The 27,383-nt window shown below is 37.0% G+C and overlaps 1 protein-coding gene across 1 annotated transcript in view; it reads right to left on the reverse strand.

The window, feature by feature from the left end:
• KCNK2 (potassium two pore domain channel subfamily K member 2) overlaps positions 1-27,383 on the reverse strand; it is a 78,707-nt gene that overhangs the window by 38,399 nt on the left and 12,925 nt on the right. Inside the window, exon 3 of the mRNA XM_059835916.1 lies at positions 23,718-23,835. Coding sequence (XP_059691899.1) covers positions 23,718-23,835 — 118 coding nt within the window. The remainder of the gene's footprint in view (positions 1-23,717; positions 23,836-27,383) is intronic.

The following is a 27,383-nucleotide window of genomic DNA, read 5'->3' on the forward strand; positions in this document are numbered from 1 at the left end:
TTTACTTTTTAAGCAAAGGGAAAATCAAAAGGAAACTAACTTGAGAATTTGACATCTAAAAGCTCAGATCGTCAGCTCAAACATTTAGTGCTCCTCTCCATCACAGCTGTGAGGCACAAGGCACAACCTGTCTCTTCCGTGGCCTTCCCAAAAGGCCTCCAGGTATTCCCCAAGCTTGGATCATGAAGACTATCAGCCTGCTGTGCTATTTAAATCTAAACTACTTGAGGGCATTTCACACCCTGCAGGGTCAAGCCCTTTGGTTTCTCCATCCCTTGGTGTCTGACAGCCCACATGAAAGCAAACGATGACTCAGGAAAGATACCAGAAGCAAACGAAGTCCTGGGTTGCATTACCACTGCCAAACAGTAAAATGGACTTGGAAAAGGAAAGATCACCACCTTTGGTGAGTGCATATTGATGCCTTCCAATATAAATAAAAGTTTTAGGTTTAATGGATTCAGGTTTGATCTGGTTCCTACTTTGAACAAACATCTTCAGCCATATGCCAGTTTTAAAACACAGAAGCATCAATTTACTTTTTTCTCTGTCTCTCCTTTAAGTGTCAGTACATCTCGTAAAAGCAACACCTCCCTTTTCATCAAAAGAATGATATCTCTTTGAACTGAAAGACAAGGAAACCCTTTTCCTGAATAAAATAGTATTGTTCCTCTTCCCATAAAACATGAAAGCATACAGAGATATAGACAGCACAGCCGTTATGCAAGCTAAGGACAGTAAATCTTAGTGACTTTTAAATAGGACTATTCCTGGTATGAGAAGAGGACAGTTACATTAAGTAAGTATACCCCTCGCCCTTATTCAGCCTTAGAAACTAAAAGAGTAAGATGGAGGGAAGAGTAGTAATGTTCTTAATAGTATTTTAACAGATAGCATAGATTTATATTGATATTAATATTTCTATTGTTATTAGATCATTCTGAAATGCATTGTGGAAGACAACACGTGTTAATTAGCTTCACTAAAGGTCACTACTATTCCATTACTACCAGAAATAAGCAAATAGTAGCTCAGACTCATCCTCAATTATAGGGAAAGTTTCATCAATATTTTAACTGCTGTGAATTCCATGTTAGTCACTCCAGTTTGACATAGCAAATGTGCACAGAATTTAAAATTCCCTAGGCTATATCTCAGGAAAAAATCCTATACAGAGAAATAAATCTGCACTCATTTTCTTAAAATACATTTTGCCCTTTCACACAGAAAATAATATTTGCCAGAAAATATTTAGAAGTTGGGTTTTTTTCACAAATATTCTGCAGCAGTGTTCATAAACTGCCTTTGAAGATCTGAAGTGGTGTTAAGTTTAAGCATGTTTCTATTCTTTTGGGCTTTTACGAAACTTATGACATTTACATATATAGCTTTGGTTCACAGAAATATTTACTAAATTTCCATCCTGAGCGAGTATTTGTGCTTATTTCACATGCCATCCTGATGGGACAATGTGAAAACCCAGACATTATGAGTCTAAGTTAATACAAGAGTATCACTCATCATACTTTTGTCTACCTCCTCCAAAGGTTTCCATTTTTATTTAGGAATATATGATCCTGAAAAATCACACGAACACAACCAAGACTGTCTATGTTGCAGGTTTATAAGAAGCCAAATGCTGCAAATTAGTTTCTCCAGATTTTTTGGCAAATAATGACAGCTATTTTTGCAGAAGCCTGCATAACAATCACAAACAGAGAAAAAAAAATGTATACTTTCCCCAATCCATATTACTCTCTTTACATTCAGCTTGAACAAGGAAATCAGAGTAGCTAGTTTGTGTACAAGTATGTAAACAAAATACATTGTCTCCTATTTAATTTATATGGAATTATTACAGAAAGATTACTACTCAAAACATTTTGTAACTCCAGCTGCTTTTGCTTACAGGATCTCATTTTCCTCAAGCAACCAGAATGGAACCTAACTGGGACAATAACTGGGAAAACAGTGAATGTTTTAAAAAATCCCACTCAAAGCCTTAATTTGTGTATGCTACAGTTGTCTGACTCTACTGGACACTATTCATTCAAGAGAACACCATAATCCTCTGATTATAACAATTAATTTTGCAGCAAGTAATTAAGCTATCATAAACTGAAGCCTAACGATTTTTATCTTGCTTTAACCAGGACTTCTTTTCTGGGACCAGAAATATTTGTAAGAGCAATCTGTGTCAGTTTGGTATCTCACAGCTTCATCTGTCGACACAAAAATGGGAAACAAATTGTTTGTTGCCATTTTGTTTTTTCATCATAGCTCTGACTCTTGGTAGAAAAAGAACCATCGAATGAATTCTTTATGTTTACACACAAACAGACCACAAATAGATGAAAGCTGAACTATCATATGTCTATTCATATGCCCAAAGACTCAGTGGGATTCATTACTGTAAGTCTTTTTATTCTCTTCTTAAGTGATCATGCACAAATGTCACAATATTTATCATCTGGCATTTTAAATTTTTCCACACCAAAAAAAATATCTTCAGGCTCTCAACTGGCAACTAAGACACTAATGAAATCCTTACTGCATCCCAGGTGTTAAAGTTGAAGTCAACAGAACTTATGCACCACATATATTTTTTCCTCCAAATAAGGCTGCAAAATTAACTGCATGTGTTTCTGCGGTCCAACATACATTAGCTCAAATCAAAAGGATGACTCTCTGGGACCTAACAGTTTTCCACACTATAGTTCCTGAAATCAGTCTAAAGTAGTACTTTAGTATTCAGAGCATAACAAAAGTGTATTGCCACCACTCAAAAAAGGGAACATCCCATACAGCGAGAATTATAAGTGAATGAATGGCAATAACAGTTCTTCCAGATGGGACTGTTGGCAATTTAGGTTACTTGGTAGCTAAATACTACAGCACTACATACATTAAAATACATTAAAATTATTAATAATCAGACTAGAAATATTTTTTCTAAACAATTCTGTGTAAATTTAATTTACACTTAGTTGTAGAGTTTAGAAGAGTCAAAGTAGATAAAAAGTTTTGAACAAAAATAAATCCTTAATGAAATGCCTACAGATGAAACTTATTCTCAAAAGAAATACTGTTCCCAAATGCATTTTTCTACTAGAATAAAATGCTTATATATGCCTTCTAGATGAAGCCACAGAAGTAGAGCTGAACGATCCAAAGCTGTCCCTAATTGGAATAGCCATTTTGAAAATAAGTAGACAGAGGACTCGCATGCAGCCACACTCAGGAAATGCAGAGAACATACAAAGATTCTACACAACAGTATCCTGTTCCTTCCATGTCTTCAACTATATTCACGTAGCATACACACACAAAAAACTAACTAGGTGCAACAGATGTGCTTTTCCTTTTTGTTCCTCACTTCAAGAAAATTGCTCCAGTCATTAGCTCATACTAAATCAAAGTGCTCCAGAAATACAGCAACACTTATTTTTATGAATGCATATTGGTGTATTTATTTAAGTAAAGAAATGCCCTTCCAAAAAGATATTAAGACTAAGCTTTGAACGCTTCTTGTCTTCAGGATCAACATATACAGGTTAGAAATACATGCAGACAATAATGAAAATAGACCAAATCATAAGTTTGCATACAAAGAGCCAGTTTTGTATCTCTTGAAATGAAAAAGAATCAAATTTGAAAAATCAGAATCTTCAACGTGGGTACATAACAACCCTCAAAAAAACATGTACCAGACACAGAGTTTTGGAAGTGAAATTTCAGGTTATCTATTCTGATGAGGTGCTTAAGTACTTGGATATCACAAGATGTTGATCATGAAACACATAAATCACCCTCCTTATCTTGAGAAGATTTTTGCCAATCAACTACAAGAATAGTATAACAATTTTCCACAGATATCGCTAAAAAAATAATGTAACTTTGAGATTAAGTATATTTTCAGGTGTGTATTGTTAAAAAAGAAAGTTAGAACCATTTTAACTGTACATTTAACCATCTCAAAATAGGTAATGCCCCTCCCCGATTCTTCTCCAGGCAAAGAACGTACTCTGAACTGGAAATAACTGTATTCTATTGAATACAGAGAGAGTAACTGGCTCTATATACTACAATTCTTTCCTTGTACATCTTAAAAAAATCTACTGCATATGACTAAGCCACTTGATACTACCTCTTCTATCCTGAACAATAGCATCCAGATGCTCATTTTCATATATCAGTAGAACTGGAAGAAAAAAAAGAATTATAAATCTGATGTCTGCAGTGGAGAAATACAATCTGTGTTTAACAGAAGCTGCCATAGAGCTTTTCAGTGCAGCCCTCTTCAGCTGAAAACTACATTGTGTGCCTCAGCTGTGTTGTACGACCCTGTACTCCTAAACTCCTTGTAAACACTACAGAGTACTAATAAACATCTAGTGTACAACCAGTCTTTCCCACAGCACTGGCATCATAACTTTGATGAACTGAGAATCTAGAAACTACCACACAAACTGAACACTCAGTTGAAAAATTTAAGCTAGGAAATACAGGATTCCACCTGAAAATATGCTCAAAACCAGATGTTCTCTCCAGTCAGTATATCATCTTTGCACATGGCGGCATTTAGCCAACAAAAAAATAAATTCATTTTCTTATTTGGCATCAGTATTTTAGGATGCAGGCCTGTCTATAACAATGGTGGAAGACTAGGAGAAACTGGGCAAGTGATATAAGAGTGAAGGAAGTTCAAATCAGATTTTTAGGACTACACAAAAAATGTTGCACATTTCTTGAAGTGGCTAATGTGTCCCTTTTACTATCTCACTCATTTTAACCCCTACCACTCTCAAGGTGATTTGAGAACAAAGATCTCCTTGCAAAATTATTGTCATACATACGAAAAATTCAGAGCTCAACACTGGATATATACCCTGGCCTTTGGACAGTCATGTAATAAAATTAATTAGGCATAAAAATTATAATGCAACTTCTTCCTGTAAGAGCTCCCTGATGAACAAAATCAGCTATTTAAACTTCTTCCATGTTGTTCATGCACAAAAAGAAAAGCAGACACACTGCTAACTCCATTCCTCTTCTTTAGGGAAGCCATATGAGTGCGTCCTTTATTTCCACCATATTTCTAAGCAGGCATAAAGGATAGGCCTGGTCACTCGCCATCCCCTGATTTTACTATCCACATACTATTTCTGGCTTCAGCTACCAATACCCTGTGTTGCTTGTCTTCTTCTAACATGAAAGAGGAAACTGCATCTTTTAGCCAAGTGACATGAAATGTCCCAGCTGAGGAGGCTCAAAACAAGGGAGAACATAAACAGCAGAAAGAAAAGGCAGAAGGTTTTTTTCAACCACTGTTACTAAATTAGCTTTCTTTTATTTGCTCCCACACTCCTTTCACAACACCCCCAGAGAAGGCTGACAAACTCTTGAGCCCCCCAGAATTTAGCTCCATTAAAACCTCTCTGACCAGAAATGAGACCAGGATCAAGTCTCAGCTGGAGGCTCTGGCTGCAGGAACTTTACAGAGGATTGGTACTAAGACAGTATCTTATGAAAGCTAAATATATTTAGTTTTTCTACCAGAAATTAGACCTACATATGCTAGAACACTGCTCAGGGCTCCAAAAATTCCCGAGAAATCCCTTAGAGATGTTACATAAAACTGCATTATTCTCAAAGGGACTGATAATATCCCTCCAAGATCACTCCTGCTCAAACCAAAAGTATCGCCAGACAGTCAAGCTTACCTGTCAGTCAAGAGCTTCACAAAGAACAAAACTACAGAGCAAAAAGTGCACAGCCCCCCTCCCACCAGGTGGTGAAGGATCAGGGCAAAGAGGAGAGGACCAAAGGTGGGACCAAATGTGTGACCATATCAACATCACAAGCTACTGGGTCACGCAGCCTTTTGGCTGTGAAACCATCTGTTACACCAGTTCAGACTGGAACTGCAGACACCAGAGGTTTTAAATCAGTGTCTGCTTATATACTGGTTGAGAGGATTGTTTGTATCTTTGCATCCCAGAGACAAATCTTTTCAATGGACATTATACAGCAATTGCCAAGGTATATCAACTACATGTGAAGTAACACTCAAAACAACACCCAGAAGGAGATCTTAGGTACACAATTTATATATGAGAGATCTGATTTCTCACATCTGGTCAGCCTCTCTCCTCTTTGCATTAATTTGAAGAGAAATCTCTGCATGAACAAAAAGTTGTTAACATACACTTACTTGTCTGGAGGTGGGAACAATAAGTGACTATTAAAAGGTAAAACCATATACTGCTTGTAGAGATGCCAACATATATATATATATTTAAAAGACCTTGATGCAAATACATATGTGTAAACATATGTTCATACCTTTAAACATACATTATTTGTGCAGTTAGAGAATACAGAAGTTTACTCTACACAGATTGTGTTATAGTGTTCTTCCTACTGCATGGCTGAGCCGTGGTATTGTAGCCAAATACCACGAAATCTTCATATTCTTACATACAACAAGGCATATCCTTCTGGAGGTCTTTCACTCTTCCAGGTAAGTTATTTTAACCCCCATTAGCTCTGAGCAAGCTGAGGTAAGTTATAGCAACATCTGTGCCTGCCCTACAACAAAGCTACCACTGTTCAAACAGGTAAGAGAAAATCTCCAAAACCTCCCAGTGCAGAACTACCTTTCTAGGTTGAACCTGAAACCTTCCTGCATTGTCAGCTGGGACAGTATACACAGCACTCAAAGCAGCATAAAGGTCTGAACTCAGCATCTGTGCACCAAGTCACCAGTTTTGAGTCGGACTTCAGTGGAAAGTGTCCAAAATACAGTAAGCATAGGTAGCAACTGAGCCATTGGTGAAGTACACAATAGCTGACTGCTGAACTTGCATGCTTTAAGGAGACTGAAAGCCGGTGAGTCAATAGAAACATACAATTTCTGTAAAAAAATACAATTTTGTTATGTATATGAAAGGACAAGGATTGGCAGAGAGGACTTTAGCAGTATCAAAATAAACTCATCAGAATCTAATGTGAAAAAGAGAAAAGTGGAATGGCATTGATTTGAAGAAATAATAAAGAATATATAGCCAAGTAACATAGAGGCAGTTTCAGTAAAACTACCTTTACACTGGACCATGATGGTATTCCCCAGATTGAAGGAAAATTTTTTTAATACTCTTCTTTCCAGTGTATTTAAATTACAGGAATTAAATTACAGGAAGCACAAAATGTCATGACTACAGAAAGGCTTTAGAAGCCTCTACCACAGATCAAAAGAGTGGAAAATTCTGAGGTTAGACATTACTGAACCCCCAAATACTAAATCCAACTGTAACACCAGGCATGTCTTCTTGCCTTCTCCTAGCCTCAAAGTCATCCCTCTTCCAAAAGAATTTTCCAAGGCCCTGACCCACAGAGAACCTCCTCATGCTCCTCAAGTCAGGCATACTCACAGGTGTTTGTAGGCTCAGGACCTAGTATTTTAACTACATCACATATCACACATTATTTTTAAATGTTCATGGTTGGATATGATTCCATCTGACTCATATATAGATTTACTAGTTGTATGCATCAATACTGTCAAATGCTGTCAAATCTGCTTTTCTCTCTGGAATCTTTAGACTTTAATTTCCCTAGAAATTTCTTTGCCATTTAGTATTTAGCTATAGTGTTAATGATAGTGCCATATGCAATATATTATGTGACAGATTTATTACTAGGGGTCACAACTGGCCTAGCCCAAAAACTAAGTTTTTAAAATGCTTTGTGATAAAAAGAAGCAGCTCCAAAGAATGCCACTTGCTGTCTCAAAGCCCCTTCCTCATTCAGATGCAGGCTGCAGCCTTCCCTGGCAAGGTTGTTCTGCAGTTATTTTCCTGAATGAGTTCAGAGGGAGGGCAGATGGAAAAGGAGACAAGAAAGGTGAGTGTAGATGCACCTGAAGTGAAAAGGACGTTAGGAAAACATGGGGAGAGAAGAAAAGAGTGCTGGAGAAAAGCCAGCACAGGATGAAGAACGCCCACTTGGGCTTCCAGACAACTCAGAGGAACATCCCAGCTTTGACTCGTATGGTAGGTGTTTCCTCTTTACAACTTCTCCAAAGGCCATATGCCAGGGAGAAGCATAATATCCCCAAAACCAGAACACACTTTGCAATATTCTGTGGCCAGTGGTACCTCATCAATAAAGCATCCACCATCCCAGCTGCTTTTTCAGCTTCTCCTGCTATGATTTTTTGGTGTTAGTTAATAAGCAGATCTCTGTGGGAACATTTTCACAGAGGACTGCAGTTGAAATTTCCATCCTGTCTCTGCATGACCACTTAGCAACATGCTGTTCTAATAAGCATCTGGTAATCTTTCACGTCTTCCAACAGCTTTCAATACTTCATTCCTCTAGCCCATCATTAGAGATAGGTGCTTTAAGCAGAGCACAAATTTATCTTTTGAAAAGCCCTGAACTCTCTGGATTAGGATGAGAATGAAGTAGTTCTATCTTTACATCCAGCACATGAACCATCTTACAGTTACAGGAGTGTATGGCCAGCCAGTGGCAAGCTGCCATGAAATATTTATTGCCCTCCTGAAACACACCACAACATTTATCCTTGGCGAAGTCATACTGCTCACTATTCCACGCATCCTGGCTGGCAGGGAACTGACACATGCCCAAGACTGGCAGGCTACTTTCATGATGGATAATATTATATATTCATACATATGCACATGCATTCACACATCTGTCAAACATAGGGTTCACAAAGCACCATGGTGTAAAGCTACCCACATAAACATGATGGGTTGGTTACTCTCAAAGTCAAATACAAAACATCTTGATGCTAATGAGAGCAGAACATGGGTCTCATCCTACCCTCAATCCCTGTTTTATTGCTAGTTCTAGAGGAAGTCCTCATGTTTCTTTCTTTAATTCCCACCTTTATTGCCCTATCATGGCTGCAGAGCACAGGACGGGACTTGTCCAGCCAGCCAGAACCTGGAGAAGGGATGTCTCTAATGTGGAAGCCAATGTATCACAAATTATTTTCTGGATTGACAAATAATTTTGACTGCTTCATTATATTTTATGAATCATATCTCTGAATACATTTATTCTAAATCTGATCTCTTATATTCAGCCTATTATGGAAAGTATTATTATTTCTAATTAGTCCCTATAAGTTACCACTCACAGAGAAATATTAGCACAGATGGGTCTTTACACTTCCACTGTCAGTGCTCTACTTAATATTTGTATGATGATCCAGCAGCATATCATTATGGAAATCTCATTTTACAAATTAAGAGAGAACAATAAGAATTTTTAAATGTTTTACTATGAGGGTGGAAACAAGAGTCTTTCAATATCTGCAAGATGGTTCAAACATTTCAGAGAGGCCTAATAATAGTTTCTTTATAATCAGGATGGTAGAACCTCATAAGTGGGATAAAATGATAAAAAAGCAAAATGTCTTTAAGTAGAGTATCTGATACAGTTAGAAAAACAGCAGTATTTTGGGTAAATGAGGCCTTCCTCAGCTATGCCTAAAAAGCTCATCTGTTCTTCCAGCTGTTTTGAGTGGCTCTAGTAAAAGATAGTTCATTCCCTACAAATCAGACCTCTTCTTACAAAGAAGTAATCGCCCATTATTGAATTCTAGTCATGTTACAGTCATTTTTCTGCATCATGCAGTAAGACTTGCTCATAAAAGAAGAAATCCCTACAAAACACATTCTTCCAAACTCTTAATAGATCACTAAGAAATAGTAATAATACCCTACTACAATCTACTTCATACAACCACTCCCAGGTTAATGAACTGCCTTCACTAGACTCATCTGAGAATTATCTTAATTTTAAAGATAATTTTAAATTAAATTTTAAGTAATCTTTAAAATTCCCAATTTCTTTCCTGTCTATCTCTTCTTCTGTATTGTTGTTATTGTTCATCAAGGGTGTTTAACTCTGTAAATCTCTCTAGTCTACAGGATCGAATTTTTGCCATATTACGTTATCATGTAGGTTCATCAAGCTCTCTGCCACTGGGGGCAATTGCCAGGGCTGTTTACTTCAAAGGATGGCAGAACATGGCATAACATAATGCATCTCTCCTATTGTGCTTGAAGGAACTATACTCCTGCCTTCTGTACGCATCATTATTTCAACGAAACAAAAAAGCTCAACTTAAGATATCAAATGATCATTTCTGTTAAGCTCTAATACATCAAGCTCCAAGACTAGGCATCTGCCATCTGCAGTTCCTGCAACTCCACCCTTTACAATAGAGCATGATCCTTGGTCTCTGCAACATACTCGCTCGCATTCATTAATACCAAAAAATCTACTGCACAAAGTCCCAGAAAAATTTATACTGTAACCTTGGACATGTAATTCAGGTTTCTCACCCCACCAGTGAAGAACTCCATGCAAACATTTGTCTCTCCTGCAAATGAGTGAATGAAAATAAGATGAAAAAAGGAAATGCTGGTATTTTACCCTATACACTAACCCAAAGTCAACTGGTTTAGTAGAAGGATTTTTTTTTTTCCTTTTTATGCCAGACCTACCAAAACCACTCTATTGTTAATACTGCAGCTTCAGAGGCACCTATGAATCTATATATTTAACACGACATCTAGCAATGAAATCTTTAATTCTTGCAATTCTTGCATTTCGTATGTTCATTCATCTAACACTATTTTGAGATTAATATTCTACTAGTAGCAATTGCTCGGTTATAATGTGTGTGCATTTCTGATGGCAGTGACCCACTTCTTCTCTAATTATTGCTGCAGAACCACACTGCTTACTGCTCCTTTTACCCAATCATAAGAAAAGCATAGCTTGAAGATTGCAAGATAAAAACAGAGAGCAAAGAGTACAGAATAATGGCATATCCAAGTCTTTACTGACCTATAGTGGACAAAAGGGGCTATCGGTTCAGTTGAACAATCAAATCCATATTTCATATTTGTCTGTAGACATGAAAATTCTGAACAATTTAACAGCAATGACTAATTAGCAGCCAAAAGTTCAGACAAGAGCATGCGATGCTTGCAAGTACAGATTTAAAAGCTATTTACTAGAATGAAAAAATATATTAATAAGAATCTGTCGTAAGTCATTACAAATTTATAGATATCTCTTCACTCAGATGATCTGCAAGCCATTTCCACAGCAAAATAAGGTACTTCAGGCAAATGCAAACCTAAATTACATTTTTATGTAGCCTAAGAAAATACCACTTCAGGGTATTTAAAAATTTCTCAGTCTCGATGATCTATAATGGAGTAGTGAATCAGATAATGGACTCTTGTTCTGGTAAGCACATATTCTCTAGCCAGTTCTTAACCAGACAGTAGACAGACATTTGGTCAGAGAAGTTCTCCTTTCTCAGGCTGTTGAATTACACTGTCCAAAACATGGAGCAAGGTTAACAGCCCCTAATATATCTCCTTTCACACCCACCATCCTTCCTTATATCAGAGAAAGAATAGAGCAAGCCAGAGAACAAAAGCCTCTTTGCCTTCACCAGGAGCACTGCCATAGCTGTTGGTGCCCTAACACCTCCCAAATTTTAGCAAATGTATTTTCCTGCACCCATTTCTCCAAGCAGCAATCATGCTTGTTTATCAAAAGCCCAAATACTGGTTTTTTCGCAAATAATCTGTGCTTTTCTGATCAGAGCAAAGTTTATCAATCTGTGGTGCAATAAAAGCATGAATTGGTATCTCCAGGTCAGTTTGAAGATGAGAAAAGGTTTAACCCAGCAACAATGCTGGAAGGTTTCTAAAAGCATTTGGTGACATCAAATGTGTTTCAACATACTTATGTCCAAATCTAAGACTACATTCAGACTACCAACATTACTTTAGAGTGGGTGCCAACAATATATAATCAAAGACCTTTTTAAGCCATTAAAATTACCGAAGTTCTTTCCTATATAGAATGTTAACTACTTAAAAGCCAAAGTTAGAGGCTCTAATAGCCTTACTTTATCTTATTTAACTAAAAGATTATAAAGTAAGACTAAAGATCCACCACTACATTGAAAAAAGTTCCAGTCTTTTTAAATTAGTCTGTTGTGGGGTTTTTAAATAGTACTCAAATATCACATAAAATTAGATTATGTAAATTAGAAGTATTACAGATCCTTGATCTGAGAGAACTTTGATGCAGGAATTATTCTTGATTACAGAGCTAGGAAATAAAAATTAGCAAATTTCACTGTATATTGTAAGATATCTTCCTAACATGTCATCAGTTAAACTGAGCAATACAGACACTTGGGATACTTGATCATATTGTTACTGTTATGACCCAAAATACTTGCTTCAAGGAGTTTGTGATCTAAATAAACAAGACAAACAAAAGAACACAACAGCAAAGAGATCAGAACAGTGGATGGCAAGCACCATGCTGGTTCCACAATCATTTGTTTGCTGTGATGCATCACACCGCAAAAAGCCTCAAAGACCTGTGAACCAAGGTCATCCATCCATCCATGTTTTCCCCAATAACTGTTTTGTGCCACACTACCCAAAGAATGCAGGTAAACTGAGCAAGTCTTTACTAATATGTGATCCAATGATATAATTTCAGAATGAAAGTCTGCAAAAGTTACAGGTGAACAAATAATCCTCACTATGGCTAAGCCTGGGGTTGAAGAGGAAAAAAGACAACTAAAACATTCTGAATTTGGACAAGAAGAAACAGCAACTGTAGACAAGAGGAGGGAATTTCCTTCCTATGCAGTCTCTTCAGATGGTGAAAGTTTTCACAGGTTAACAAAATGCTAACATGTAATAAAAGCAATCTGATCCTTCAAGTATTTATCTTTACTAAAAAGAAAACTTTCCAGAACTAAATTAAGTTGTACTAGCCCCAGTGACAGAAAAGAGTTTATTTCTTAGCCTCACAAGTACCAAGCATCGTCAATCCATTCTTGAGAAGTATTCAATTCAGATTATATGCCTGGAGAAAGAAAGAGAGATGAAAAATCTATACAGCAAAAGGTAATGACAGCAAGGAAGCAATTTTTCAGAAGTTACAGCTGGAGCCTGGCTATCCAAAACAAGAGAGGACCCAAGAGTGATGCACCCAACTCTCATTCAGTTACAATTTCAGGCATCATCATGACATTCTGGCAGATAAGAAACACCACCAATGTTTTCAAATAATGTCATCCTTAACCATATATAGTCTTAACACTGGAAACCAGAACTTAAACATATGTTTTATATAAAAGAATAACAAGTTCTGAAATGAAAAAAATGTAGCTACATTCAAAGCATTAAAAAACACCTTTGCCTTGATTGAGTCTGTAAAGTCTTTGAATTCTCAAGATTGGAATTCTTTTTCCTACTCAGACTGCTTGATATTTTCCACCTATTCATCTAAATACTAAATGAATAATCCCATATGCACAGTATCTGAGCATATTGAATTACTGATTTCCGATGGACAACTGGTTTTGAGTAAGGATCCCTGCAGGTAAGGGAGACTAACTGGGACCATGATTACCATCAAATTCACGTCCCACTAGTGAGGCTTAAATTTGAAGTTTGCATTGTTACTATGAAATATCCGCAGTAAAGATGTCCAAATGAAGTAACGTCTTTTCTTTAATTATACTTGGCTTTCCCTAGGCTTTGGCTACTGGTCCAGCAAAACACATCAGAATCCCACACAAGTGCAGAAGAGGAAGGAAAGCACATCTCTAGTAAACCCACAACAGTAAAACTATCTGCAGATTTGTTCCCGCAGAACCAAAAAGCCAAAAACTTAGATGCTAATCTCTTACTAACATCAAGGAGTATTTCTAACTGCTTCTCTTAAAAAAAAAAATCAGTCTGCAACTGCCTTAGCTAGAATAGGATGACTTTCAGAAAGGAAATTAACTAGAAGGAAAAAGGTGTTATTCTTCCTGATCCTGCTGCACAAGTCCAGACTAAAATTTTAACCATTAGTACTCAATATAAGAACACCTTGAGAAAGAGAGCAACTCATCATATCTTTTACAGGCTAATAGTTGTACTACCACACATATTTATTTGCTTTTAGCTAGTATATAGCAGACAATTGTCCTTCCTTTAGCTTACATCCCTTTTTTTTCCACACCCTGAAAAACACCTAACCATTCACCATTCATTGGTGAAACTCAGCATGACCAGGAAAGGGTAGAGAATGCATATATAGGGCTTTTCTGCACTGTAACTTAAAATTTGCATCCTGGGAGTCCTTTTTACCACCTATCTTACTATTAACCTGCAAGTAACAGGTGTCTTTTGCAAATGTCTGCTCCTCCCAAATGAAAAATTGAAGTCATCAGAATACAACTTTTGTATTCAACAATTACGCTTGCACTAGCAGTTCAAATCAGTTTTTATCACTTTTTATCCTTTTTTATTTTACACACTGCATACACAGATTATATGCATGTTACTGTAGAAATAAACTTGTACTCCTGAAAAATATGGATTTCTAACCCACACTGAGACGTGAATTAGAACTTTGCTTGCAGTCATAACTGATGCAGATCTTGCAAAAAAGGATGACACCAGAGGGTGAGATTTTCCAAAGCACCAGAGGATTCAATACAGCAAAAGACTCACTGGAAAATGTTAATGGATTTCGTAAATGTCCCCTTCGCCTGTATTTCTACCCAGATTCCCTTTTGGTTTTTCAGGTTTTTTTAATAGAACCAAGCTGCTGGCAATAATGAGAAATCTATAAAATACAGAGAGCTCTCAGTGTATAAACCCCCCCCCCCCACTTTTATAAAATGCTAATGGATATTCTCATGTGCTGTAGTGATACTTTAATGTTATTTTACTCCATAATGCTGGTGGCACAACACACCAGATTTTATACTGCTGGCAGTTCACTTTTTCAAGACATCTTTAAGCCCTTCTATGCTATCAGTATAACTTCCTTTTCATATTATTTGGGAAAAAAAATAGAAAAGAAAAAAAATATTTATCTTTCAAATATCATTGAAATAGAATCCATCAGTTTTTTAATTCCAGCTGTCAGGGATAGTACAGCCCAGTTTACATACAAACATTTGAGTTAATAGGGAGCTAAGAGTCTATCTTGGCCAATCTAACCTTTTCTTAGCAGATACTAGATCTCGAATTCAGTACACCACTGGAAAATCCAGGCCCAGCTGTTCCCCATGAGCCCTAACCCCTGCCCTACTGCAACCAGAGTGCCAAGGGGCATTCCTGGGACTTGGGAGCACATGTACAGTTGATGCATACATTAAGCAAAGCCTCAACACAACACAAGCAACCTTCTTCAGATCTTAGTTTCTAAGAAGAAAAACCACCTGATCCTACATTCAGGTCAATGTGATAGGCAAACAGAGTGGGACTTCTACTAGGCAGGTTCTCACCTGGTATAAAGCAATATGCTGTTGGCCCAGATTTGTCAAACTGCTAAACGAGAGATCTTCAAGTCTTCAGAACCCAGAACTTGTGCTAAAGGCACCTAAAAAGGACCATACTTTCTAAAGTGATCAGTAGGCAGGAACTCCAGCTGAGATAGTCAGCTTCACTTTCAAAAGAAGCTACAGCCCAACACACTACTCTTATATTATTAGTCTCAACAAAAAAAATAATCTGGCATTGATTAGGGCTGCCATTCCCTTTTTAAAAGCTGGTCCTGTTTAGCAGCTCAACTAAACAGTAAGTGCCAACAGCTGTGAATAAAGCAGCACATAATGGTAAACAGCTTAACATGGTCAAAGGGGAACTTACCAACAGATCATTCTGATGGGATATACACACTACATACAGGTGCTTTTATTTTTCACCTCTAAACCCTACACACTCAGTGACTCCAATTCTGTTACTTCTTGTTTAGTAGAAACAAAGCACAAAGCATTCACTTTTTTCTGTACTTTCCAAAATCCTGTGCCTCTGTTTGCTTGTAGGATTTGAGGTTCTCATGGTTGGTTGCACAGCTCCTGATGCAATTACGAAAATAAACAAAAATTGAAGCAGGAAATCATTTCATTCATCCTAGCATTCTGCAAACAGTGTAACCACATTCAGCAATTCTTCCTGGCAGCCTTTCCTTTATTGATAATAACAAGCTTTCGTAACCTGGAAATTAAAATGGACATGATGGGGAGGCTCAGAAATCCTATACTGATCAGCCGGTGATGAGAAATCTGAATAAAGACCACAAAATCCAGTTCCATTAGCACACTAGCATTAACAGAGTAAGCTGTGAAAATTTCAGTGCTCATTTGCAGTGTAAATTGGGGACTGTGTCACAACTGATGAACTGACATTTTCACTCCACAGCAAGAACTCAGCAGAACTGCGCTGCGTAGTCTGTAGTTTAGGAAATTACAGAAGGTACAAAAGAGTGATGGAAAGCTGCATGCCTGGCAATTTGTTTTAACACAACTTTTTGCTGGTTTTGAGGAAAAGGAAGATTAAAAGCTCAGAATGTACAAGCACATCAAACTGCAAAAATGGTACATCTTCCTCCTTGCTTTGCAAGATCCAACAATAGACACCACACCAAAATAAAACCATCAATGCTGCCTAGCAGGAAGCTTATCAATGAAATCAAAAAGGCTTTTTTGACAAAACCAATGTTTAATGAAATCACATCAGTGTTGAAAAACATTCCAGGTAGTCAGAAAACATATTCCAGAATATAAACATAGTTGGAAACAACATTACAAGAAAAGTAGTTGGCAGTGCTCTGAATCAGGATTAAAAGACAAAAAAATTTGCAAAAAAGTTCAGTGCAAAAAAGATATGAAGTGATATGAAATGCCACTGATGCCACCACCTTCCCTAAAGAGACAGCATCCCTTTATACCATCCATTGCCAAGTTTCTTGTCCAGAATTCAGAACTTACCAGGTCAACAAAAACTCCCTTGTACAGTCACACTACTAAGAGGCTATAGCACCCTAAGCTTTTCTAATATAACTAATAATGTAAAGTAACTATATCACCAGAATTATCAGATCCTTTCTGTTATGAATATAGCCCACAGAACATGCAAGTGCTTGCAATTTACCATATACCTTACAGATACCTGTGTATCAAAAGGGGCTGGTAGAAAAAATAGCACTCCTTTGTGTAATTAGAGCTGTGTATAATCCCACAAACTTTCACTTCTTCAATTTCAGAGCCACCCTTATCTTCTTGAGTATTATAGCATGTGCAGGGAAAAAAAGTGGCCCTCTCCTGTTAGTCTCAGTTGTTTTGGTCAGTGAGGCTCAATTTCTGTTCTCTGATTTGCTCATTCAATTTAATTCAATTTTTCTGATATACAAGCCCTCAATGTCTCTAACTGAGCTCTTCACCTAATATCATTTCCTTTCAGCTCTTCACCACAGTCCTTCCTTCACCACTGCTCCAGGTTCCCTAGCTCCTAGCAGTCTTATCCTAATTATTGCTTCTGAACCTTGTACAGTCCAAGTGTTATTTCCTCAGCATTCGAGTCAGACAAGCCCTCTTTCTCGCTGCCTGAACAAATGCAGAAGAAAATTGAGGGCATAGTGGTAATAAACTCTCTACTCACTGTTCCTGGGAGAAATAATTACAGAGGAAGTCTTGTTTAGTCGCTACTGTCCGGGGAGAGAGTATGCTCAGTTCAGATTAAATATTTGGAGAATTTCATTGCCAAATCCTAACAGGTCTCTCCAGAGCACGAGTGAACCACTATTTGTCAACAGCCAGTAACTGGGTCAAATTCAGACACTTTTTCACAGGAGCAACAAAAGAAACAAAGGAGATAAATTAGAATGGAACAAAGAGAGACTAAAAAGCTATTTTAGCTGTAACATCCTCTATTAAGAACAGCAGCAGGGGTATGGGAAGGTAAGCACAACGCTAACCTAGAGGAAAGACTGAATTCTGAAGAGATCTCAGGGATTTTTTTTTAAACAAAATAGTTCTTTCTGTTGACATTTTATCAGATGAGATATACATATTTAACACACTTTTAGGAGTCGATATGAAATCCGGTAAGACAGCAAGAGTTTTCAGTGGAGTCCTCTGCAGAGTAAGAGATAGAAGAAGCATTTCCACCTTGTTCCCCAGTGACCTCTTTAGCATGCCTCTCACTACCACATTTTCACAGACCATAAATCTTAACCACTTTTTTTCTGCATTGCTCTGCAGCTGGTCTTATCAACTGGTTATACTCAGCTTTGCCACACACATACCCCTGCTAGAAGCTATATGAAATCTGTACACATGCATCCAGGCTACTAGTGGAGGATAAGAACCATGACCTTGCCTTAATGAAACTTTACCTGTTGCTTTGGAAAGGGAACCAAAGAAGATTATTTCAAGTTGAGGAGCCTTGAAAGAAACAGGTCCTCAGAAGCCATATACTCCAATGTCCACCATGTAGTCAAGTTCATTTAAGTCATTGACCGAAATGCAGATTTGAATACTGATATGATGGAGAAAATCACATATCAGAATATTTTTCAGGCAAATGTATTTTATGTTTTTTACTTCTAGGAGTTTTTCACCAACCCCCTCCTCAATCGCCTCAGCATTTGCACTTCACTCTCTTTTGCTTGCTGCTTCTCTCTTCTCTTTCAAATACACAAACAGAAATCGCAGCATTTATATTCTGATAAGCAAATTGGAGTATTCTTTTCAAATGGTATTTTTATGCTCATCCTCTATAGCTCTGTTTCTTCTTTGGTGGCACAAACAAAAACAAAAAAAGAAAACCATTCTAACATAAGTATGTGATGCTTTTTACCTTTCTGAACTAAGGGAACAAATTTTTCAACGTCATTTGCAATTTTTTATCTTTATCTGACATAATAGGTAACACATTTCATTATCAACATTTGTAACATCAAACGTATTTTATATGTTTTACTTATCAACACATTATTCTGTTACTTTGTACTTCAAAAATGCAGTGAAATGGTGCCAGAAGGGACAGATTTAGCAGCAGGATTTTATTATTGTTTCAAATCAATAAGCAATGTAATAAGACTTTTTAAAATACCCTGCCTTCACAAGAAAAGCTTGCATCCAGGCAGGGGGAAAATGGCAGAAAGAAGTATTCCTTACAGTGAAATTGCATTTGAAGCTACATAACTAATTGCAATTCTAAAAGTGACAAATCAAGTTCAGATTTCTAGTAAAAAACATTAATCTTTTTTCAGAATCTTAGCTGCTTGCTATTCACAACTGTTCCCTAAAACATAAATATTTACAATTTGTTTCTTTTTCTTTTTTAAATAAAGATTCACATTGCTTTGCACTCTTTAATAACGGTTGCTAGGGTTTTGGACCCAAAAGCCATAACCATGTTACCATAGCTAGCTGCATGAAGCTAATAAAGGACTTTAGTCATAAGTGAACTTCTCAAGAAGTTGAGTTTCCAGTGCAGATGAGAAGTTTGGGTTCAAAAATCAAGGGCAGGTGAAAAAAAATGGAAAAGGACAAAAAGAAATGATGTGTTCTTCCTTTTTTGATTTGTAGACACAGTTATTAGCAACTATTGGATTTAGACACCAATATGGCTGCAAAGTATCCTCGAGTGCTAAGGTATTAATGGAGCTCGGTGAGCTCACCCCCATGTGGACATGGCTCTGTTTGAAAGGATGTGCTCTGGCAAACCACGGCTACCAGTGAGGTTGCTGGCACTCCTGACATGCGCACAACTGCTATTCAAGACACTTCATCTTCCAGGAGTCTGAATAAGTGCCCTTTCCACTATATGTCTACTTTCAGTGCTTGAAAAAGTCATTATAGACTGGCTGGAATAACAGCAGCAATAATACAGCTATTTTAGGTGAAGATCCATAAGAGGCTAGTAGAGGTTTTCATGATACGGTTTCTGATATTACAGTTGACACTACATTTTTCATGTGTTGAGACAGCAGTCATTTGGGAAAACAACTGCTAAGCTCAAGGCCTTGGCATGTCTACTTTGTTTTTCCATTTTTCTAGATACAGGTCTCAACCTTGCAATAAGAGAGGTCTCCTTTCCTACCCTGCTGCAAATATAAAACTTTCTCAGGCCCTAAAATATAAGTTGTCTGGGGGGAAGCAGGGTGTGCAGAGGCTGTGTCTGTATGCCCGTTTCTGAGTTAAGCTACCTATTGAAGGAAATGATCCAGAGGACAAACACACATGCACAGCACCAACAATAAGCTCTCAGAATAAAAAGAGGTGAGATAAAGATTATTTTCCCCTCTTCCTCAGCACTATCTCCAGTTTTATGATTGAGTTACCATTTTTTCTTGCTTTTCTTCTCAACTCTCTTTTTCCTTTTCTTTGGACACATGGTCTTAGAACAGGACTGACTGGATAATGACATCTTCATGTAGAAAAATAGAATATCTTTTGTGCTTTGCAGCACACACAGTATCCCAGGCAACAACACAACAATGTTTTTCATAGACAATTTTTGGATTCCCATTTTTCCCTGTTACCCTTTTCCCTCTTAGGGACTGTCTGAAACTGCTCCATACGCACAGAGTAATCACTTAGTTTCACATTTCTTTGTTGACATGAGGCGTATTTGTTCTAGAAACATATCCACAGGTGAAAACACCTAACTAAGCAAGCCAAACCTATAACCAGTGAGGTCCCTTCCTGAAACAAGTTTTATGCTGTTGCACAGTAGTAAATGCAAAGCCAAACCCAAACCACTCAGATACGGGAAAAAAAGCTACAAAGGATCTTTTCTAAATAAAGTCTTGTGAAATTGTTTGACCCTGACCTCTCAACTAAATCCACTTCTTAGGAAAGCTCTAGTAGCAGTATGACAGATTATGTTCTATTAAAACTGAGTTCATTAATTTTATAATATGTATTATAACATTTATTGGATAACATGAAGGATTATAAGAGAATAAAAAACCTGTTATATAAACATCAAGCCATGCTTTCTCTAGTGTTACCTCTGCTTTTGTTAGCTGGCTTTGAAGCTCAATGGATTTACATGTCCCCATCACAGAGCCTTTCAGCAGCCTACAGGAGACCCAGAAGAGAAAGAAACCACAGATGGTTCTGGACTGCTGCCAACAGCCACCAAAATACACGGTCAATATTTTTCACTTAAATGTTCATCACTACTGTAATACAATAATAACAGTAACTGTAAAACAATAACTTATTGCTTAGGGAAATGCTAAAGGCTTTGTTTACTACCCCTTCTCCCCAGGAACCATATACTTATGGGATGCAAGTGCTACTGTCATTAGAGAAAGGTTTGAGAAATACTATCCCTAAATAAACTCTTGGTTCCATTTGAAATTTTTAGATTCTGAGATATCACCAGGAGGAGTGTGAGCTAAATGATAAGGTAAAATTATAGTAATAAGAGGTTTGGAAAGCTAGAGAATCTGCTGCTACACTGGAAAGCTATCATTTTCTCTAAATGGTAGTAATCCTTCTTTCTTCTATTCAAGTACTTTTTAAGGTATACAGTTTAAAGGACATACATAATATTTATAAATTTTATTCATATTTATAAAATCACTTTTACAAATTGTTTCTATAAAGTTGTTTTATGAATTTATAAGGCCCTGTCTTTGTCCATAGAGAATATCTGTAGTGTTTGGCTGAAACCTATGGCAACTCTCTGGTCTTTTCCTGTCATAAACCACGTTTGTAGTCTCTTGAGAAATTAAAATATCAAGTTACATGATAACCATATGCCCCCTAATTGGAAGGAATGCCTTCATTTTCAAAAGGTTACTCATATATGAAAAGATACTGCTCTGAACACAAAATCACTTTATGGCATGTAATAATATAAAAGCACAACCAACTTTAACGCTTGTCACCATATTCTGGGGAAAGTCACAATTCCAAGGGCTTTTCATGACAGCTCCGCCTGCTGTCATACTGCAAGCCCTGTGAACCATCGGGAAGATGGTTCATAGCAGTAAGACAACGCCAACCACACCACGGCTTTCATGTAAGCATGCTGTCTTCAGGTCCTAAGAAACAAAGGTCAAAACTGCAACTGACTGGGAGCTTCCATCAGAAGGGGCCTCTGATGAAAACCACAGTTACTCCAAAGACGAAATATTTTATGGAAGATTTATTTTACCCTAGTTTTTCTCCGTTTTCTATCACAAAACCTGAAATAAATATTTACAGTTGCCTAGTCTGACCTGATTCTGAGGACTCTAGTTTGCAGAAACGACCTGAAATATTAATTTTCAAATGTATTTCCTATTGGGTTATCTTGCCACTTGGGGACAGTGAATCTGTGGCCTGGATGCCTTTGCAGATCCCTCTCTCTCCTCTAAGCAAGACTCATGAATGTTTTGCTTGAATCAGGTCAATAAATTAAATCAGGAAACATTTTTATTTAGAAAAGCCTTAGGTTTACTTAGAAACAAAATAGTGAAACAAAATGTTCCACTGCTTTGAAATAATTTTTGAATCATTTAATTCCTTGAACACTTTTCATATGTTAACTTTTATCCTTATTCGGAACTGAAACAAATATAAAGCACTTTCTGTAGGACCATGGATGCTTACTTGTGACATAAATTTTTTGTCAGAAGAGGATAACATAACTGATCATAAAGCTATCCCTTCAAGGTTCTTGCTTTTCTTGATTATAATCTGTTAAAATTCCTTTTTTCAATACTTGTTTTTTTATTACCTTGTGGACTTATTACTATAAAATTATTGTTTGTTACTAACCTCAGGGAGGTAAAAGTTTCACTCTGTTTTTACTAAACCTGTGCTTCTGTTATTCTAGATGTGAAAAAATATTACACATAGACATAATATTTATACATATATCTAGACATGTACATACTCAAACACACAAAAAATATAGTACTCATACACTTCTACATAAAGAAAGAACAAAGGTACATACAACACTTGAAAAGAACATCCCCTTTCATCACAACGTGCATATAAATATTACGTAGAGACAATTATTGTAACAGTGCTACAGTTCCTTATACATTACTCTCATAATGTAGGTCTTAAATTTTTCTCATTTGATTTCTTCTTCAAATTTCCAGCCACCTTGGTGGATGCCCCTTCTATGATCTGTGAGCTATACTGCATCTTTGGACTGTATACCATGTACACTACATTGCAGTCAAAGGGAAGAAACTGAAAGATCAAATCTGCTCCTATTCACAGCTGCGCAGAGGGACAGTGGTTCTCAAATCCAGAAAGGATCCAGAAAACTCCCTGGCCTTGCGAGCATGGATCAATCACCCTACAGCTTTGGACTTCTCTGAATGCAACGGAAGCCTCAAAGTAAGCCTTTGAATGTAAATCTGCCTATCAATGCAACACTCATAACTGATTAAATTAAGCTGAACTGAATCTTTACCATGTTTTCATCTTTTCCACATTTTAAAGAAAACAACAATATAGAATGGGATTATACAGACTTGAAATTCTATACATCTCAGTCAAGGTTTAATGCACATGTGCTTTAAAGCATGCCCTATTTAACACTTGTGATTACACAGTTGACCAAATTCCCCCAGAAAATGTTTCCACAACCTCTTCTCGTCACCTCCTAGAAATATACAGCAGCATTTTTCTTCTACAGAAGAATCATTTACTCAGCTAGGGATCCTTACAGACAGCTATAATTTCTGTCCCTGCAGCTAAAAAGTAACTCTCTACTTTAAACCAGAAGATTTGGAAGATTTACCATTAACAAATATATGTACACACTGGAAATCAAAAGAGTTTCAGCTCATTTACTATGAAAAGATAATAAGCTGTGTCCTACCTATGGTGGTAATAACAGTGCCAGCAAAGAAGAAGGAACTTCCCAAGTCCCAGTGACTGATCTGAGTAGATGTGTTTCCTAAAGGTATGATTCCTGCATTTATTGCTGCCACTACTTGCTGCAAGTTTAAAAAGATTTTTGTCAATATTCATGAAACAATTATATTAATATACATTACACAGTAAATTGATTAAATCACTTATTTAATCCAAGCAATAAACCAGAAAAGGATCAGTGTTGCTCTGCTCAAGTTTTATCATTCAGTCAGGCTACAATTTAATCTTCAGCAGACATCCCAAGCACTTCAGCAGGCAGCAGAGCTCTGAACTCCAGACCATTAAGGAGAATGCAAAATCCACAGTGTCAGTAACAGCATCACCTTAGGTAGATGGCAAACACAATTATTTTTACTGTTGCAACCATTTGGTGAAGAAAAATATGCATTAGACAAAGATTTACAATGAGAGTTTCCCAAAACATTCCTCTATTGAGTTAGGCAAGCAAATGCACTTCTGAAAACATAGTCATTTTAAAACTCCAAGAAAAAAATGCCCATGCATTGTTTTGGATCAAATGAACTCCAATTAATTAAAACACTTTTGTACAACAGATAATTCAATAATTAAAGATTAACAATTACACTTATGGTTATAAAACTTTCACTATATTAATAAAAAATTCAGAGTCAAATCTCAAACCTGTATCTCTAAGTTTATACAGCTATATAGTTCATAAATGTCGTTCTTGAAAAATTCAGTTCTAGCAGCTACAATTAACAAGCTTGCCACTTAGTGACATTTTCATAGTCTCAAGAAAGATGAAACATTTCCTATTTCAGCAGTCATCTACTGTAAATTCTTATCACAAAAAGTATTCCTGTTTAGTTATATCTCTATTGCAGATATATACCGGTATTTGAGTTAAACAGTGCACATCAAGAAAAAATATTTTTAAACTTACAATAAATATTTTAAGGAATGTAAGTTACAATTTCGTTCTGAAACTTTAAAACTGATTTATTTCATAATCACGATCCTTATAATAATAATTGCTGTTTCCTTATAATAATAATTGGTGTTTAACAAAAGAAAACAGAGGAAGCAATACTGCAAAGCTAAAACGAACATTTTAACTAATAGTGTCTGCTTGGCAAGTTGTCCAACAATGATTATGCACATAAAGATATTCAGCCATAGGGCAGACCAGAATGGTTTTCCATGTGGGCAGTCTGTTGCAGAGGAACAGTGTTGTGCAGTAGCAATAGTTTTTCCAATCCCAAAATACATTGATAATTTGCAAACAAAAACATTTTTGTTTCTAAATAGTGCCCATGGAAGTCAGTTGATCTGGACAGAAATGACAAAACACCATCCTCGATTAACCAGGCCATTGATTTTTCATGACAGGATCTCAACTTAAAGCCACCATTTCCAGTTTGCCATTTTCAAAGCTCAGATGCACAAAGTAGCCATTTTAAAGCCCACAGCTGCATCTCTGCAGCCACAGGGATCTTGCTGCCACACCTAAGCCTTTTTCAGCATCCAGGGTTGTCAACAGAAAGCCAGCTGGGGTATCTTTACGTAGACCTTACACGGTTCTATCTTCTATACCTTCAACTGTTTTCATTTTAACTTTTTTTTTAAAATGCCAGAAAGGCAGACATCAAAGGTGTGGAATTTTCAGTCCTACTGAGGAAGGAGAAAGGGTGGGGAAAGGGAAGGGGAAAAGAGTTTAATTTTCCTTTGGGTTGGAAGAACAAAGCTGATTCTACATTTGTACATCACATACAACTTGGCAACAGTAAATGCAGCAGCACAGATACTGACAGGTGTTTACATATCTGTAGGAAAGGACACATCAGACTAAGCAGCATTTGAAAACCATCCCTTGTATTGATTTTATAATTTATGCAATAGAGATATTCCTTTGACTTACAAACCCCAGTGTGCTGCATTATAAAGCCTCCTGAATACATTTGAGTACCGTTTCATTTCAGGGGACTAAGAATTTTCATCACAAGTCCTTGTACCTGCAAATGGGAACATGCTCTCCAGTGAGGACATCATGTGGTAAAGCATTGGATCAATATAATTTTATGGGACCATTCATGTTTTATTACAGTTTATTGTACTGGATGAATGCACTACCCAGATCAACGCACCTGTTTAGGCAGTCTAGCAAGACCAAGTTTTACACAGATCCAGATGTAAAATGTTTTCAGAGCTTTATATCATCACTACACATTTTTGAAGCTGTACTACCTCAACGCCTTTTATATGAAAGGTGTGCCAATCTGAACTGCTGGAAGTTTAGATTCCATTACAGCTATGCATTTCCTAACTGCACTATACTGTACCTACAGACTTCCAGGGAAAAAGATACAACTTAACCCAAAATAACTCTGTTGGGTCAGACTTAACAAAACACAGCAGATGGCTACAAAAGACTATTAGCTGCTATCACTGTATCTCTGATTTTAGACAACTGCTGATTAGGAAAAGAATCAGGGCAAGTAGGCAAGTGATGTTTTCTCTTCATACATCCTCCTGTCTTCTGACTAAGCACAGTTTTAGGGACTTTCTGAGTGGGAGGCTGCATCTGCATCATGGTGTTCAGGTTGGTTTGGGTAGATCCTTTTGCCATGAGTTTATCTAACTACTTTTGGAGCTCACTTGTATTTTGGGAGCCAAGTCATTCTGTGGCAGTAAGCAATCTGCTTGTGGATCATTTAAAAAGCATTTCCCTTTTGAGATTTTTATGTGCTTCAAAGTAATTTTATAAGATCTTATGTTATGAGAAATCCTTGAATAGCAATTTCTTATTTGTCTCCTTCAAGAAATTAATGATCTTATAGGCTCATCAGCTGCCTCTTTTTTCTGAATTAAAGACTCTTTCTTATTAAAAAATATATTTACCTATTTAAATAAATCTGTGGAATACTGTATATAAGTAATTTTTTATTGCCAGTATTTCCCATTGACTTTCTTTGTACCTTTACTGATTTACCTTATGAATTGTTTTAAACATAGCTTTAGCCATAAAGGGCCAGATGATGCCTTCTTCATCACCGGGTTATTAAATTTCCAAACACACACTATTGCGCTTTCTCCTGCACTGTTCCCATGTTTGGGAGGAGCCAGCCTTAAATACTAACAAAGTTGCTGCATTATATTCCTTCAGAGTCTTCTGTAAAAGTCCTCCATACCAAAAAGGACGACAGTTAGGTAAGGCTGCTGATTTACTGAGATCCATACTACTACCTCATAAAGTCTTTGAATGTTGCCTGCAGATTTTTCGGGAGGGGTAACTGCATTTTCAGTTCTTTGGATCAGAGGACATCTTTTCTTCTTAGTTTGGTCAGTGCCTATGAGCAGATCCTCACTGAAGACTATTCCTAAGCATAATTTTAAAAGAAAATAATATATGACATAACTCCTAACATATGTACATTTCAGGGCATGAATTTCAGGGTAGCATCTTCTTTCTGACTGTGTCCACTGCACAAACTTAGCTGGAATACCAGATATTAACATTTCCTTAGCCCGGAATAAAAATGCAGGCTCATGCAGCTGGTTTCCACTAACTTCACTAAGGGCCAGGTTCTCACCCTCAGTGTTCAAACAGCATGCTATTCGTTGTCGGTGCTGTTAGATTCAATTTTCTCTG

Source organism: Gavia stellata, chromosome 2 (assembly GCF_030936135.1).
Source record: "Gavia stellata isolate bGavSte3 chromosome 2, bGavSte3.hap2, whole genome shotgun sequence".
Taxonomy (NCBI): domain Eukaryota; kingdom Metazoa; phylum Chordata; class Aves; order Gaviiformes; family Gaviidae; genus Gavia; species Gavia stellata.